The sequence below is a fragment of the Clarias gariepinus genome, chromosome 1 (genome assembly GCF_024256425.1).
Source record: "Clarias gariepinus isolate MV-2021 ecotype Netherlands chromosome 1, CGAR_prim_01v2, whole genome shotgun sequence".
In the NCBI taxonomy this organism is placed as follows: Eukaryota; Metazoa; Chordata; class Actinopteri; order Siluriformes; family Clariidae; genus Clarias; species Clarias gariepinus.
The window spans coordinates 30263119-30281699 of NC_071100.1; the positions used below are offsets into that span (position 1 = coordinate 30263119).

Genomic DNA, 18581 nt, shown 5'->3' on the forward strand with positions numbered 1-18581 from the left:
ACACACACGTGAGCACTCCACTATGTCGCTGTGTTTGTTATGTTTGTATGTCCTAATATGAAGGACATGATGGTTTTTATTTAGTTACGCCGAAGTTATTATTCGACTTTATAAAACGCGGACTGCAAAATGGCAAAACAATGAGCGATAACGCACCATTCCGCTTGCAGTGTTAGCCACCTCTGGCTAATTTAACTCCAGCTGTTAAGAGACAGTGTGCGCAAAACGTCATCTATTAGCTATTAGAGTCAGTGTGGTCTAGGAAACCAAACGTAACCATAGCAACCAAAGCAGATTGATGTTGGAACAGAATAAACCCTCGATCTGTTAATTAGCGTTACTCGATTAATTCATAACACCGCTGGCGCATTTAGCTGCTAGTTTGCGTAAATTTTACCCAGCCGGAGTTATTTTATTGCCTGTTTTTAAGAAATCGCCGTATCTCCATATGACATCTGAAGAAGTGCGCTTGGGTCGGAAGCGGCCTGTGCCCTCCTGCCCCAACCCGCTGTTCCTCCAGTGGCTCACTGAGATGCGCGATAACGCCAAAGAAAAAGGCCTCAAGTCCCAGTTCGTCTATCAGAAGGTAAAGTTTAATCTGACATGCTTTTAAGGTTTCATTACCAACACCATCATTGCTGTTTCTTAAACACTGCGTCCTGGTGTGTTCTCTCGAAGGCCATAAATTCTTTACAAAAGTATCCGCTTCCCTTGAAAAACGGGAAAGAGGCGAAGATCCTGCAGAACTTTGGGGACGGAATCTGTAAGATCCTGGACGACAGGCTTGATAAGCATTACAGAGAACACGGTAAGAAAGACGCAAACACCATCCAGAAGCTGTTTCACGACTGTGGTCTGATTAATGAACAGGTCACTTTGAGTTTCAAAAAAAATCATCACATGAACGCGGGGTCATTTTCCAATTTTTCTCAAAAACGACATTGAATTTTACATTTGAGACATTCTATATCCAGGTCAGGGCATGGTAAGCACTGTGGTGTTGCACATTCAGGATAGGGTTCGATTCCCACTTTAGGTCTATGTGCTTGTTCTCCCTGTGCTTGGTGGGATTCCTCTGGGTACTCCGGTTTCCTCCTACAGTCCAAAGACTTGTAGATTAGGTTAATTGTGTGTGTCTGTGTCCTGAGGTGGATTGGCACCCTGTTCGGGGTGTACCCTGCCCCGTGCCCTGAGGCTCATAGGAAAGGCTTCTGATATTCAGGATAAGCAGTACAGAAGATAAATGAATAACTATCCAGAGGAGAGACTTTTTTGAAGTGCCAGGTTGTCTACCTCAGATATATCCAGTATATTATATACTTATGACATATGAATGCGGATGAACCTGGATCCCCTGCTCAAAAAAAAAACAGGAGTCAGTGCTAATACATAAACACATACTGTATGTAGATGAGGAATACAGATCAGCCATGAACTTAAACCACCTGTCTAATAATGTTCAGGTACTCCTTGAGGCACCACAAGATGTGTCCTGTCGTATCCGGCACCATGATGTTAGCAGTACGTTCTTTAAGTCATATAAGGTGGGGCCTCCATGAATCAGACTTGTTTGTCCAGCATATCCCACAGATGCTTGGTCAGATTTAAATCTAGAAAATTTGTAAGACAGGTCAATACCTCAAACTCTTTGTCAAACCAATTTAGAACTTTTTTGTAGTGTGGTGGGGCGCATATACTGCTAAAAGGGTTTCACAGTATTTGGGAATACTGTTTTTGTTAAAGGGGTGCACTTGGTCTACATCAATGCTTAGGTAGATGTTCCATCTAAATGGAACAGCTCATAACTGCCAGGACCCAAGGTTTCCTAGCAGAACTTTGCCTAGAGCATCACACTGCCCTTTCTCTTTAAACACACACACTGCATGGTATTGGTATGGTATTTGTATGTTCACTTCGTACGTGAACATCTCACAAGACCCGATGTTTTGGAGGTGCTCTAGTCCAGTCATCGAACCATCACAATTTGGATCTTGTCAAAGTCTATTTTTCCTGCTTCCAACACATCAAATTCGAGAACTGACTGTTCAGTTGCTGCTGAATGTAACCCACCCCTTGGCAGGTGATACTATAAGGAGATAATCAATGTTGTTCACTTTTCACCCGTCAGTGCTTTTAATGTTAAGGCTGATCTTTGTACTTTTAATGCATGATTGATTGGCATTTGTTAGTAAGTGCTTATTGAAGACCTTTACATTTTATTCATTTCCAGTGCAGCTTATAAAAGATGCAACAGTGCAGAGTTGTTGGACAATATCTATACCCTTAAAAGGGTTACATTGTCCAAATTCCATTTTATTATTTTCAATTTTACAATTTTTAAGTCGAGAGAAAAGAAAATGTGCAAAATGGGTGGCATGGAGATATTGGGCTATTTAGACAGGACAGGAATGCTTAAAAAGCTTGCCTACATTTTAAGGTATGGTGTCAAACACATGGGTTTGGCATTTATATCAAAGTGCAAAACACTTTAAGTCCTGAAATGCAAAGACAAGAGTAATATGTATCTATAGTTTTATTGTACATGATATATAAATCTTGCTGTAAAAGGAAGCCAGCAATAGTTTCCTTTTAGATAACATCATAATGTTATAAACCAGTTGAGCAGCAGCATTCTGAATAGACTGGAGAATACTAAGTACAGGTTCAGTAGTCATGACTTATAAAGAAGAGTTTAGATTTCAGCTTGATATCATGTACTGTGAGGGACATTTAAAGTCAGCTTTAGTCAAAGCTTGCAATTATAAGAATCTGAACAAACCTGATGTATACTTTTGGACAGAAATGGTTAAATCTCCTGATAGGAATTTATCTACAAAAGAAACCAGCACAACTGAGAAAGGTTTGCAATATAACCAGATGATGAGATTTAATTACTCTCTCCTACTTTTGTTTTTATAATAGGGGTTGATGCTCCTGTTCACTGTCTCCCACCTAGTCCTGAACCCTGCAGCAACAACTTTCCTTCCACCAAATCATCATCATCATCATTGCATCCTGCTGCTGGGGGAGAAAGAAATATGGTGACACACAGTATATATATAAATATATAAATATAATGTATTATATTATCATAGTACTTTTGTGTCATTGTACTTTTTTTTCCCTATTTGCCAAGGCTCAGGTTGATGTAGGACAGAAGAAAGGTGGAAGGAAGAAAAGAGAGTATGTACCTCACAAGAGATCAGGAGGCTATGCTGTTCTGCTTACATTATACAGACATTTACAGGTATAAACACACTGCTGTGGACAGCATGCAGCTTTATATGGATGTCATAAGCAACAAATTTGGCAAATAAATACGACAGGTGTTCAAGTTGAACCAGGAATTTTAATTGTGCAAAATAATAAAAAAAAGTTATGAGAGTAAAACTAACCTTATCTCTTTATATAATCCCCTGTACTGTGTTTGCATAATCCCCATTAAGGAGATGTACAGCCTTCGTTAAGATGTTTGCACCATTCATGCTAAGACCTAAACACCTCTCATCGAAATGTAACGAATTTCATGGATGTGAAATTTTATCTCTTTTGTTTTTCAGATGCCTAACAGTAAAGGTTTCATGTATAGAAATGAACTCCAGACCGAAGCGCAGTTTCTTTGTGACAAATCATTCACTGCAGTAAGCTTAAGTTAAAGTTTCATGTCAATTTTTATAAAAGTGCCACATGCACACTGGGGCTCTTTAGTGCAGTGGATTTTCACCATATATGTTGTTTGTAGCCTGATCTAGGTAGTAAATACACAGCGTGGTCTTCAGTAAGCACCCTCATTCAGAAAAACCTCCTTGTGAAGACAAGCGGCCCTGCCAGGTAAACCCTCAGTCAGTAATGCGGAAGGTGTATATGTTTTTTCAACATGTCTAAAATTATTTTAATTCTTGGACATGCAGAGCTGGCTAGCTTCTTTAAGATACACCTCTAAGAATTCCAAAATATGATACTGTTTTAATCAGTGTTTTTAAGGAACATTTTTGTGAAGTTATTTTTACATTGTTTTCTCCCTTGAGCATGAGTGAAGTAAATTTTAAATAGATCCATTTAAAATACACACTTAAGCATTTAAGTACTACCTGTATGTACTCTATAGAGCACAATTTCTGTCTGGTAAAGGTGCTTGCATAATTTTTCCTAAAAAAAATGAAAGCAATTTGTAATTTGATATGTTGTATCCAATTTAGAATGAATTTTACTTTTATTTTGTCAACGCTTTTAGTTTAGTTCTCAGTGTGGCTGCTTTTTTTTTGGCTGCTTGGTAGCTGATCTTAGCTGCTTATTTCTGATCTTAGCTGCTTATGTCTTCTTGGTTTTCCACCTTCATTTGTTAGGTACTCATTGACTGAGTTCGGTATGGCTCTAGCAGAAAGACTGGAAGCTGAAGAGAGAGGGGGAGACGTTGGACAAGAGGAGGAGAAAAAGAGTGAGCCTGAGGACTCAGGGGATGGACCGGTTACTGTAGACCTAACTCTGGATGGAGAAACAGGAGAATATGAAGTTGAAGGCTACAGGTAAAGATGAAATTAATCATTTGAAGCAATAAAGGAATAACAATTCTGGAGACGTAAAAGGTTTAAATCCAGGGTTTAAATCCAGTCTTTGAGATCTGGGATCACATACAAAACTTGTTTAGACATCCAAGGACAGGGTTTTTAAAAAAACTGGAAGAATTGGAGTCAGGCTGGTAATGTGAACTTGCCAGGTTAAGTGGATGTGTTTAAGTGTTGGAGAAATAAAACCTTTGCTCGACACATTACACATAGGTTCACATAACCAGCCTGACTTTATTTACTGTTTTATTACCCTACCATTTTATGGCTGTCTGAGAGCATGAATCTGATCTGGGTCAGTTTTGTATGTGGTCCCAGATTGGATATATATTCATTATGCAGTCATGCAACATGAAAGAGAACAGTCGGATCAGAACTCTTTGCCTAGGCGCATGTGTGGGGTACTCGCTGACATTGGCTGCTAGCACTGAGCTAGGCATTTGGCTTACTTCCATCTTCTGGATCTCAAAAAATACAAATGATTTTCAGTCCTTCAGAGCAAAATCAAAATTATATTTTTGCTAAAATACCATCCACAGTTTTAAACCAGACGGCATGAGCAGAGGCGTATCGATGTGCACGCTCCCGTTTCTGTGGACAGAAGAGTCTTCATTAGAGTCAGATAAAAGTCACTTATAAAGATTTTTTCTTCTTTGTTTTTTTTTAACGGTGGGTGGCATCCAGTAAGTTTCATTACCGCCGTCCCTTTAAGGACATGTTTGTTGACTACTGTTATGTCACAGTATGACTTAAAGGCTGATAATGACATGGCCTACTGTTGCTCTCGGTGAGGAACGCATCTGTGACACGCATGTGATTGAACTTCCTGTGCAAATATACAATCAGTGCCCACTGCAGATTCATGTTTTCATCGTAGACAATGCTGCCTACTGTTACATTCATTGAGAAACCTGCCTACTGTTAGATTGGGCGAGGAAGGCCTGTGACACACTCACAGTATGACACAAAACCTCTGTAACACGCCTTGGACGGAACCACCTGCACAAAGCCACAAACGCACAAAGCCACAAACACACAAAGCCACAAACAGAATTTTAGTTTTATATATTTATATTTTGGTCAGCCCATGTGAATTGTAGGCTTAGTATTATTTAAACTTCTTAAAGGTTCCACGTGTAATGCGTTTAGATATACATTTTGGCATTCCTCAGTTGTAATGAGATGTTATTTGAGTTACTGTTCCCTTTTTATCAGCTCAAACCAGTCTGGCTATTCTCCTCTGACCTGGCATTAACAAGGCATTTTCATCCTGAGATGTGCTGCTCACTGAATATTTTCCCTTTTTCAGACCATTCTCTGTAAACACTAGAGATGGTCGTGCGCAAAAAATCCCAGTAAATCATTAGTTTTGGAAATAGTCGAATAACAACAACCATGCCACTTTAAAAGTCACTTAATTAATCTTCATGTATTTAATGAAGATTAATTTACATTTTTGATTAAAACACCAATAAATGCTGTAAAGTTTTAATGCAATACAAGGTATAACCACAGCTTTCTTCAGCTTTTCTTTTAGTAGATTAAAAATAAACAGGCAGCATGCATCCAAGGACTGAGCAAAAGATTTAAAGATCGCTTCATAGACAAGGTTTGAAAAGACAGATAAAGAGGTTTATTTCAAATATAATGCTGCATTAAATCCTAAGAAAAACAACTAATGTACCATCTTAAGCAAATATGAATAATTCAAATTTAAATATCCTTTGAATATCTCTTTTAGACAAACACCATTGTTTGCTATTTGCTATAGATAGTGCTGTTACTATTGTTGCACAACTTGGTAAACTTGGACACCTACGTAGATTTGTTTAGCAGGAATGAAAGGTGTGTGCCTTTATTTACATTCCTTATGTGTTCAGGGAATTGCGGCTAGTTTGCCACTGCTCATACGTGTTTATATGTTTACAGGTTAAATTCACAATAGATTAAAAGAAATGTTCTGTTTTATTTATTTTACTGTAATGAAATGTACCGAATCATGCCTTTAAAACCTACCCCTAGTTTTAAGTGTTTTAAAGTTGAAATTAGCTTTTAAAATTCCATTTGTTTCACTTTCAGGATCCCAAGGGATGGGCCTAGCACGTCTGTTTCTGTAACACAAGCACCTGATTTTGATCTTTTGGGAAAGTGTTACAGCTCAGAGACAGGGAGAGCTGCATGTCTTCTCCCTGGGGCTTATGACATTGTGCTATGTGTTGACTTTATTGAAACCACTGGGTAAGTGTATGGTGTTCAGTTCTCTTTCTGTCAGTGATTTTACATAATTCATTCATTTCACTACTTATGTGGTGGTGTTTATTGGGCAGAGGGAAAACAGCACGCAAACAAGAATTGGTCAAGGAGCTACAGAAAAACGGCGTGACCTTTGACATCAGGAAACTCAATGTGGGAGACTTTCTGTGGGTTGCTCGTGAGAAAGTCGCACCTGTGCCTGGTAATCTCTCACTCTTGGCTAGCTATCTTAGTGTCTCACTCTGATACTTACTGTACTTGGATTTAGGTACACACAAGAACACTTTTTTTTTTAATTCCTGACTATTGCGTAGGTTAAAGCTCCAGGACCAAACTATTAACTACTACAGATGAAGATACAAAACCTAAAGGATGTTTTATTTTTGTTTCTGTAGTGACAAAAACCTTAGCCATATTTTTAAATATCCGCCTACTTTAGCGCCTACTGATGCCTGAAGTTCCAAATTTTGGAGAAAAGCAGTCAGGTCAGCTTGAGGAGCTTCAGAGGGAGGTGGAGTCACTGAAATAGGTTTCATCACCTGGTAAAGCAGTTCAATTGCAAAACTGTTACACACCATAGGTTCTACAGCCACTACTTTTTGAAACAAATACATTGTTTCAGCAGGTGGCGCTGTTATTTTGGTAGTCGTCAGTCCATACAATAGTCCCTTTTCACTACTACTCATCTAATATTGTAAAATTAAGAGTACTTTTCATATATCTTATTGTAATAATCAGTATAATAAAACAATATACAACATTTTATGCAAAATACAGTAAATTAGTACATTTACATACATCATAAAGACAGGTTTGCTACAAATAGGTTTAGTTAGTCTAGTTTTTTATAAACACATCGGAACCTTAGGTTCTTAATTGCCTATTGCGTAATCTTTTTATTGTATAGTATTAAACATGCAGTGATGTGTATGGCATCAGCATGGCTTTTATACAAAATCTTATTCATTCCTGGTTTTAAATTAAGGTCATTTACGTCCACCTGTGCCAAGAGAGCTGGTTCTCGATTACATCATTGAGAGAAAGCGGATAGATGACCTGTGTGGAAGTATAATAGATGGACGTTTCAGAGAACAGAAGGTACACGACATTCGAACACTTCACATTAGCCTAGTATACGCACCAGCAGCCAACATTTATTTTAAACTAATTTCTTTGATTGTATTTATTTCTTTCAGTTTCGTCTGAAGAGGTGTGGTCTGCATAAGCCCATCTACCTGGTGGAGCAGTGCGGTTCAGCAGCAGCCCACCTCAGTCTACCAGAGAGCACTTTGCAACAAGCTATAGTTAATACACAGGTATGTGTGCACACATGTCAAGACTATGTGATAACAGCAAATATGGATGAAATCAAAGTAGGACATAAAATGAATGTAAGGCATAAAAAAAACAGAGAAATTGTAAAAAAAAAAAAAAAATCTGAACATATTAAACATTTGTAATTGTTTTAATGAACTCAATTATTTATAGTCTTTACACCTGCCTGTATAATCATGCAGTTACACAGTAAGCCAATCGGGTGGGAGCAGCACAGTAAGGAAATCATGCAGATCCAAATCGTGAGCTTCAGTTAGTGTTTACGTCAAACATCAGAATGAAGAAAACCTGTGATCTTTGTAACTTTGTGGCATTGATATTGGAACCTGAAGGGCTGGTTTGAGTATTTCAGACACAGCTAAATCCTCCAGAATTTTCACAGAATGATGTGGGTAACAAAAATTTTAATTTTATTCGTCACATACACGGTCATATACAGTATGATATGAAGTGAAATGCTTATACGACTGCTGTTGACCTCAATATTACAAAAGAAGGTTTAAGAGAAAGTTTTACTGTGAACAAGAGAATAAAAAAAAAAAACATGTATAGAGAGAAAGTTATATATGTGGTATGGTAATGCCTTGTTGATTGAGAAAAAATTAGAGGAAAATTACCAGTTTCTACTGAGCTGTTAGTAATTGTATAGTAACTCATAATCATTTATTAAAACTGTGGTGAACAGAAAAGCATCTCTGCATTTGCAAAACATCGATTTATATATCTAGTTTGCCTAAACCAGCACATCTGGCACCAACAACCATTGCGCAGTAAAGTCAGAGATAACACATTTTCCACATTTTAATGTTTTATGTCAAGTCCAATTATTGTCACTTCAACAGTACAGTTAGTACACAGTGACATAAAACAACGTTCCTCCAGGACCAAGGTGCTACATGCAACATAAATAACAATATAAATTAACGGAAACTAACTAGCTAACTTAGAGGCCTAATTAGCCGGCTAGCTGGGACAAGACAGATTGACATTTTAAGTTACCAGGGAACTATTTATGTTTTTTTGTTGGTTTTTTTGTTGTTGTTTTTTTTTTTTTTTTACAAAAAAGACAACAAAGTACACATGCAAATGTGCAAACAAGAGCAACAACATGACATTACTATCTATATATATATATATATATATATACACCGTGTTGCAAATTATTATGCGAATTGTATGTAAGTGTCAAACATTAAATGTTTATTTTTTATTAAACTTATGGATTGTATTGCATCTCACGCCTCTTTGGATCGCTGAAATGAATCTCAGACACCTGTGATAATTAGTTTGCCAGATAAGCCCAATTTAAAAAAAAGGACTAAAGAAGGTTGTTCCACATTTTTAAGCAGGCCACAGGTTTCAAGCAATATGGGAAAGAAAAAGGATCTCTCTGCTGCCGAAAAGCATCAAATAGTGCAATGCCTTGAACAAGGTATGAAAACATTAGATATTTCACGAAAACTCATCGTACTGTAAAGACATTCTGCAAGACAAATTCATCGGATTAAGAGAGCAGCTGCTAGAATGCCATTACAAAGCAGCAAACAGGTGTTTGAAGCTGCTGAACCTCAAGGTGTAGGATCCTTTAAAGGCTTGCAGTTGTGCATAAACCTACTATACGGCCACCCCTAACCAATGCACACAAGCAGAAATGGTTGCAGTGGGCTCTGGCATACATGAAGACTAAACAGTCTTGTTTCCTGATAAGTGTCGTGCAACCCTGGATGGTTGGTGGATGGTCACCATGTCCCAACAAGGAGGTGCCGGAGTCATGTTTTGGGCCAGAATCATTAGGAGAGAGCTGGTAGTCCCCTGTAGGGTCCCTGAAGGTGTGAAAATGACCTCTGCAAAGTATATTGACTGACCACTTTCTTCCATGGTACAAAAAGAAGAACCGTGCCTTCCGTAGCAAAATCATCTTCATGCACAACAATGCACCATCCTATGCTGCAAAGAATACCTCTGTCTCGTTGGCTGCTATGGGCATAAAGATGAGAAACTCATGGTGTGGCCATCATCCTCCCCTGACCCCAACCCCATTGAGAACCTTTGGAGAATCCTTAAAAGATCTATGAGGGTGGGAGGCGGTTCACATCAAAACAGCAGCTCTGGGAGGCTATTCTGACATCCCACAAAGACATTCAAGCTGAAACTGTCCAAAAACTCACAAGTTCAATGGATGCAAGAATTGTGAAGGTGATATCAAAAAAGGGGTCCTATGTTAAGATGTAACATGCCCTGTTAGGATGTTTTTGATTAAAATAGTTTTTGATTTCAGTAAATATGACCTCCTAATGCTGTAAATTCAACAAAGGCCTATTTTCAGTTCTTTACAATCTATAAAATGTTTTAACTCTGTTGTGCATAATAATTTGGAACAGTGCATTTTCAGTTTTTTATTTTTAAAATAAATATTGTCATCATCATCTGACAAAAGTAATAATAAAAATTCTATGAATGTTAAGCAATGAAAGTCAGGCATTGCTTTTCAACCATGCTTAAACAGAATTATTGTAAAAAATGATGGTACCCCTAATTTAATAGTTTGTTGCACAACCTTTTAAGGCAATCACTGCCATCAAACAATTCCTGTAACTGTCAATTTGACTTCTGCATCTCTCAGCGGGTATTTTGTCCCACTCCTTATGAGCAAACTGCTCCAGTTGTTTCTGGTTTGAAGGGCGCCTTTTCCAGATGGCAGGTTTCAGCTCCTTCTAAAGATGCTCAATAGGATTGAGGTCAGGGCTCATAGAAGGCCACAATAGTCCAATTTTTTCCTCTTAGCCATTTTTGGGTGTTTTTAGTTGTGTTTTTGGGTCATTGCCCTGTTACATGACCCATGACCTGCGAATGAGACCAAGCTTTCTGACACTGGTCAGCACATTTCTCTCTAGAATCTCTTAATAGTCTTGAGATTTCATTGTAACTTGCACAGATTCAAGACACCCTGTGCCAGATGCAGCAAAGCAGCCCCAGAACATAACAGAGCCTCCTCTATGTTTCAAAGTAGGGACAGTGTTATTTTCTTGATATGTTGCATTTTTCCGTCTGTGAACATAGAACTGATGTGCCTTGGCAAAAAGTTCCATTTTTGTCTCGTCTGTCCATAGGACATTCCCCCAAAAGCTTTGTGGCTTGTCAACATGTAGTTTGGCAAATTCTAGTCTGTTTTTTTTTATGATTTGTTTTCAACAATGGTGTCCTCCTTGGTAGTCTCCCATGTAGTCCACTTTGGCTTAAACAACGACGAATGGTGTGATCTGACACTGATGTTCCTTGAGCATGAAGTTTACCTTGGATCTCTTTGAAGTCTTTCTGGGCTCTTTTGTTACCATTCGGATAATCCATCTTTTGGATTTGTCATCAATTTTCCTCCTGCGGCCATGTCCAGGGAGGTTGGCTACAGTCCCATGGATCTTAAATTTCTGAACAATATGTGCAATTGTAGTCACAGGAACATCTAGCTGCTTGAAGATGGTCTTGTAGCCTTTACCTTTAACATACTTGTCTATAATTTTCAATTCAATTTTATTTATATAGCGCTTTTAACAATGGTCATTGTCTCAAAGCAGCTTCACAAAAAATTAAAGAATTTTTTTTTTTTTTTTTTTTTTTTAGGAAAGAAAAGAAAATATTTGGAAGTGTGTATGTGTGAGAAAAATGTGTCTAGATAATTATGAAATGAATGAATGATGAATGAAATGTCTTTAATGAGCAAGCCAAGGGTGACGGCGACAGTGGCAAGGAAAAACTCCCTGAGATGGCAATAGGAAGAAACCTTGAGAGGAACCAGACTCAACAGGGAACCCATCCTCATTTGGGTGATAACAGATAGAAATAACATCAAGTGTGTTGTGCAGGTGAAAGTTCAATATAACAGAAGTTGTGTAGATTAACATGAAGTCCAGTTCAGCACAGGGAGTCAGTAGGTGCAGTGGGCAGATGGGGTCTGGATCACTGGAAGCAGAGGAGCAGGATGTGTAGCTCCAGCCATCATAAAGCAGAATCCAGCTGGAGCTGGTCCTTCTCTAGATGCCTTAGAAACCTCGCAGGGTTGGCCTTTGTCTACTAAAGCTGGCACAATCTCCAGATGCCTCGGGATGGGTAGAAAAATACAGAAAAGATGGAGAGAATTAGCGTAGTTGCCATTCAGGATAGGTGTACTGGAGTATGAGGTTATAGGATGAGTTACGCGTATGCCAGATTAAAGAGATGCGTCTTGAGTCTGTGATACTAATTAGTGGACACCCCTTACATTAACATGTCCCTTTGGTCACATTATTTCAGTGTTTTCTAGGGGGAGCATCATTTTTGTCTAGGCCTGTTCCATGATTTTTATTTATTTTTTTTTTTTTTATAATTCCTTTGAAGCAATTTCTGACTTTCATTGGTTAACATTCATAAAATTTTTTATTCATTATTACTTTTGCCAGATTAAAGTTATTTCTGTGACCATTATGAGTTTTTGACTTATGACTATTAGAGCGTGAACACAATTGCTGATTGCAAAGTGATTGCAATGTGAGTATAATGATTATAAGGAAGGTTAAATGGAGCATCCATCATACCTTGTGTTTCCGTATACTTATGAAAAACTCACATCAGGGTGGTATGTTCCAGGTGGTAGATAACTTCTTTGTGAAGAGCGTTCAGGATGTTAAGGAATCGGCTGCTTATCTCACAGTCATGACCAGATATCTCCAGAAGCTTTATCAGGTCAGTCTGAGTTGGAGTGACACACTGCTTTATTGTCAACTATAATTTTGTTTTGACTGTATAGTTATTCTTGCAGAAACGCACACTGTACCACCACTCCAGAGAACTGAAAGGAGATGGAGAGCCTGAAATGGAGAGTGGAGGCATTGAAAAAGAAAACCCCCGTTGTTCGCTTATCTCCTTCACAGAGTTCAACTATGGAGCCCTGAAAAACAAGGTAGCATGTGATTCCTTTAAAACATGCTTTGGAGAACTCATATTTTGTAGAAGTTAGAGAATTTGGTATACCCACTGGCATCACACTGACCAAGTCCTTGCTGAATTTTACTTGTCCAGTGTCAGACCATTAGAGAGGTTTTTGCCCGACAGCTGATGCAGATTAGTGGAATCTCTGGTGACAAAGCGGCTGCCATATTGGAGCACTACAGTACAGTAAGCAGGTCTGAACAGAATAAACTAATAAATGCATTTACCTTTAACGTTCTCATTTCCTAATTTTTATGCCAGTGATATAACAGCATTGTTTCCCTTTTTTTAGTTTAATGAATGCATACAACCAGTGTTCCACTGATGCAGAGAAAGAAAAGCTCCTCTCATCCATCAAATATGGCAGACTTAGAAGGTTTGTCTTCTGCATTTCTTCTTCATTCTTCATTTTTTCTTATATCAGTTGTCTGTAAAGTCTCATCGCCTTTCACATTTCTTATCTAATCTAGGAGATTAGTGTGTACCTTTTAAAGAAGCTGCTTTTCAGGGTTCAGAAGGCACAAATATCAATGATCCACTTCTATATTTTACAGTGTGTGGTGATTTACCTCGTATGCAATCCACATTGCTGATGATGTGCGGCACCAAAAGTATTTTATTCTATTTTTTTCCCATCGTGTTTATGTCCCATTCCCAATGCTTATTGCAGTTCTAATGACACTAGGTTCTGCATTTTAGGAGATTATCTCATGAAGTGCTTCTTTCTTAAAATGCTTGTTAAAAGTGGCCTTAAACATTTTTTAACTTGCTTTAAGTCTTTCATTAATCAACTAAACGGAGCAATTCAACTCGATTCTAAATATAAAGCTCTCTTCTGTTTCTCATCGTGTTTTTCACTGTGTACTGAAAACTGCTCAGACACATGACAGGTTTTGTTATGGTCAAATATTTGACTGGTTGAATATTTGAAGTTAAGCAAAAGTTTACTCAATCAAGAGGCTAAAAGAAGCGTTGTAAAACCTTGATTTTGTGTCCTGCAATTATATATTTTTTTTTTTGGAAGCCCCAACCATAGCCCAGTTTTAGCCTTTGAGTAACCAGATTTGTGGCTAAAATGTAGCTAAAATGTTCTGTATTGCATTTTCCACTGACCTCAACAAAAGCCACCGGAACACTGGTAGTAAAACAACCATAGTGCCACGACTATAGTTTGCCATTCTTTGAATGCAGTTCCCTTTTCTCACTAATCGTGACAATGGTGTCCATGGCCAAAAAGATACATTTGAACTCATCTGATCACAACACACGATTCCAATTATATCTTTACAACTTTTCTAACACTTTAGGAAAATTTTAGTAATATAAGTTGATGTATAAACTGTATTGATTTTGCTTATGTTTTTGAAGGGTGCCAATAATTCTGGAGTTGACTGTAAGTGAAATAATAAGAAAATAACACATGGACATGTATAACCTGGACATGCAAGAGCTGAGCAGTTATTTATAAAGTTACTCTTGGTCCCTCAAGGGGGTTATAAATATACACTACCAGTAGAAGTTTGGATGCACCTTCTAATCCCATGGTCTTTCCTGATTTTTATTTCTTTCAACTTTATAAGACAATGCTAAAGGCACTCAACTTTGTGAGAAGTGCATGTACAGAGCCAATGAAATGCAGTTAACATCTAACTGAAATTGCATAATGTAAATGGCCTATTTACAATAAGTAACAATGTGTTATAACAAACAGAAGATACAGTAAGTAATAACCTGATGGTGTACATATAGTAATATGCATTATAACTGAGCAACATTTTGCTAGATTACATCTATCTGCTACTTACGCTCTGTTACGCCTCCATAACGGCTCTGGTCTGAGGTGCTGTAGATTGGTGAGTTTTAAGGACTTGTAACTCTAAATAAACTTAAGCAGAGGTAAGTTTTGGTCTTGCTTTCCTGGGAAGGTCTTTATGACAGCTAGTTTCATCATGGTGCTTGATAGGTTTTGCAAATGCACATGACAATACTGTTCGTGCAAGAACTGTTCTGAAACAGCTGGCTTTCATGTCTTAAAATAACAACTGGTTGATGATGTTTGTATTTAATTATCTAATGCCATGTGTTATTTCATAGTTAAATAAAGAAAAATCCAGTATTGTTTTAGAATGTAGAAAATAAATCCAACCTACTTTTGACTGGTACTGTATATTGTATGTTTGGGTGTGTGGGTGTGTGAATATACATAGAAGAACTGTATGTGCATGCCCTCAAATTAAAGCTATCCACTAGTCAGCGGTTCACAAGGCAGGGGTTTGTGTGAAACCCAGACACTGAGGCTGGCAGTAGTTGCCTGCACAATAACAAGTCAGTGTGTGAATACAGTAGGCCTTTAATCATGGAATAAGACCTGGCTGCGACCAATTCCATATTTCACTGCATTCCACTAGTGGTTACTTACAAAGACTCAGGTTTCACTTTACAATTATAAAGGCTTTACATTTGTGCCATAATGTATTAGGTGCTTCACAGATGTAAAATAACATGACCCCTTATGGATGCCCTTATAATTTTTTTTTTTTTTTTTTTTTTCCCTAGAAACATTGGGCCAGCTCTAAGCCGGACTGTGTACCAGCTTTACTGTACAGATGGACCACTGTCGTAACCACACACAGTATTCTTTACCATTCTTCATCAAACTGCAATGCAGTGCAGTGTGCATGGTTGCTGCTTGTCGACGTTCTCTTATCTGTTTTAGGAGATTTAAAAAATTGTTGAGTCAAAATAAAACATTTTCTTTCACATATCTCACTGATGAAAATGGCTTGGGGAGTACATTGACTGCACTTTGCTGATTCACAGTGTTTTCTGGTTTCAGTTATATTCGCAAGGTTTTGTTTATCTAGGAATAAGAAATTTAGAAATTTGCTGAATGGAGATGCTCTTACTCACTGATGCACAACGCGTTAGGGACTAAAAACAGCATATGGCAGGTGCATTGTGAGGAAATCAGGGTGGAAGAGAGTAAACGCGAGGCAGGTAGATGACGTCAGCTCGTACAGAAGGATATATTGTAGCTATAGGAAACTCTCTGTGGCTGCGTCCCAAACCATCTGCCATTGTATTAATTGGTATATCGGAATACGTTACCGGTGATACCACCCCTCCCCCTGGAGTCGAGTAGTATGTGGGTTTGGATGTGTGTATCTATTGTTCCTCTATAGGCCAGCAGGAGAGCAGAGGGAGACCTCGGATGACGTGCTCAAGGAGAAAAACATCCTACAGAAGAAAAGGAAGAGCGATAGCACAATCATGCGGCGCGTTGTCACAATTTTAACGTTTCCGATTTTTAGAGTCGCATTAGCTAGAAATCTGCTTTTTAATTTTATTTTATTAAATACCAATGATTAGTTGATTCATTTCTATATTTAATTAAATAAATAACCCATCCTTCCTCCTTGCCTCCCTTTAGCAGACGTAAACATCTTCACCTCCACATCCGCATCCACTTCATAACACGCCGGTAAAATAAAGCGATGCGGACCAGCGACTGGAGGAAATGGTCGGATTCGGGAAACTGCGTTTACGGATCGTGTGAAGGACAGTATATTTAAAAAAAAAAAAAAAAAAAAAGGGGGGGGGGGGGGTCGCATGGTGATTAGTGCAGATTGTCTGGCGAGCGGCGCAGGTGTGGAGTGAGGCGGATGCTAAGGCGGCGGATGGGGTGAGAGTCTGGCCGGAGCGGAGCGCTCCTAAAGCGGGCTGCTCCCGAGTGAGGGTCCGCAACAATGCAGGAGGCGGCGGAAGGAGAGGAGCCCATTCTGGCCGGGACTGCCAGGGAAGAGGTGAGATCGGTTTGTTTTAGGAAATGGATGAACTGTGCTGTGCATGCCCATCGCACTGAGTATGAATTACAGTCATGCGATTTCGAGAGTCCATTGCGCTTCATGATCACTTGGGAAGGTTCTGTCTGATGGGGATAAATAAGGAGCTAAAATGATGACGGGCTGCTCCATGATGCGTGTCCCCTTCAGCATCCTTACCGCGATCCTGCATTGCAGTTAGGAGGAAATGCGCTGCCGTATTAATTCATCATTATCTCATACTGACTTCATCGTTTTGCCGAAACAGACTGTTTTTTTTTTTTCTTTCTGCCAACTATGACTAAGACAATTGGCTTGCATCTGAGAGGGATGGCACTGGTGAATTAGCATCGCTATCCATGTTCCCTGAAGGCTGACTGACCCCCGCTGCTTTTTTCTTTTTTTTCAAAACGCTTTACCCGCCTTTATAAACATCCTAGCAAAACCTGCACTTGTACTAAATGGTAGTTGCAATCTAATAGGCTTACTGGCTTGATCGATTATAAACACGTACAGTAGGTGTGAGCATTTCAGGATTCATTGTCCGAGAACACATTACTGTTTCATTCAGGCGTGTAGGTTTAATATTCAGAGTAGAACAGCTGTTGTTGTCTAATCTCTAAAAACTAAATGGTAAATATTTATTGTTGTATTTGTCTGTCAGAAATGTACATGCATGTAGTCTTTATTCTACTAGGCGTGTAACAGTCTAACAATACTTACAATTTGTTGCTACTTTTTGTTAATTTGCTTTTTTTTTTAGTACATTGTAATTTTATGTTTTGATGTATGTCAAACCTTTTGTAGACAGTAACCCCTGTGAATGTATAATAAAATCCACAGGCCTGCTCAGTACATATTTATTTCCTGGACATTATTTATATGTGTATGATAATACACCAAAAAAGTGAATGTTCAAATTATTGACCTGCACCAAACAAAGAAAGGTTTTAAATTATTAAAGCTGATTTAAGAACGATTCAAATAATTATTTAGGAATAAACATGCAAGATAGTGCTGAACTAAACAAAAAATATGGTCAGGGACAAGAAAAATCATGAAGATTTTTTAAACTGTCTTTTTAAAAGTGAAATTAAGATCATTTATACACACAAACATACACAATTTAATGAGAACTCATTGAGACTAAACAGCTCTCTGGCCAAAAGAAATCTACTTGTTAGTGAGTTTGATCAGGAAAAATGCTTCAGTTTGCTAGGAAGCAAAAGGGAAAAGGTCATGAGGTCTGATGAGTCCAGATTGACCCTATTCCAGAGCTATGGGTGTGTCAGAGTAAGAAGGGAAACATCTATCATGCATAGTGCCCTCTGTCCAAGCCTCTCAAGGCAGTGTTATGATTTAAAGTTGCTTCTGTTGGTCAGGTCTATGCTCAGCAACGTTATGTGGAAATAGAACTCAGCCTAGCTAATGACCTAAATGTACTTAATGACAGGTTATTACATCTATGGAGTTTTTCTTTCCTGATGGCACAGACATCTTCCAGGACACCGACACTAAGTGATTAGTCAAACAGGCTAAAAGTAAAGACTACAATAACTTTAATGGATTATTATAATAGTAAAATCTCATTTCAATTATTACACTCTAAAAATGCTGGGTTGTTTTTTGTAAACACATTGGGTTG

The 18581-nt window shown here is 38.3% G+C and overlaps 2 protein-coding genes across 2 annotated transcripts in view; both read left to right on the plus strand.

Annotated features, from left to right (window-relative positions):
- mus81 (MUS81 structure-specific endonuclease subunit) lies at nt 1-17791 on the plus strand. Its single transcript, XM_053493519.1, has 16 exons — nt 1-586; nt 679-808; nt 2923-3041; nt 3137-3247; nt 3561-3641; nt 3743-3831; nt 4347-4526; nt 6645-6803; nt 6893-7020; nt 7804-7916; nt 8015-8134; nt 12774-12869; nt 12946-13086; nt 13206-13309; nt 13408-13491; nt 15672-17791. Exons 1-16 carry the CDS (start codon nt 449-451, stop codon nt 15736-15738), a joined length of 1860 nt encoding a protein of 619 aa, XP_053349494.1. The 5' UTR covers nt 1-448; the 3' UTR covers nt 15739-17791.
- LOC128519675 (transmembrane protein 151B) overlaps nt 16811-18581 on the plus strand; it is a 12676-nt gene continuing 10905 nt past the window's right edge. Inside the window, exon 1 of the mRNA XM_053493504.1 lies at nt 16811-16918. Within this exon, the coding sequence (XP_053349479.1) occupies nt 16862-16918 (57 nt within the window). The 5' untranslated portion in view covers nt 16811-16861. The remainder of the gene's footprint in view (nt 16919-18581) is intronic.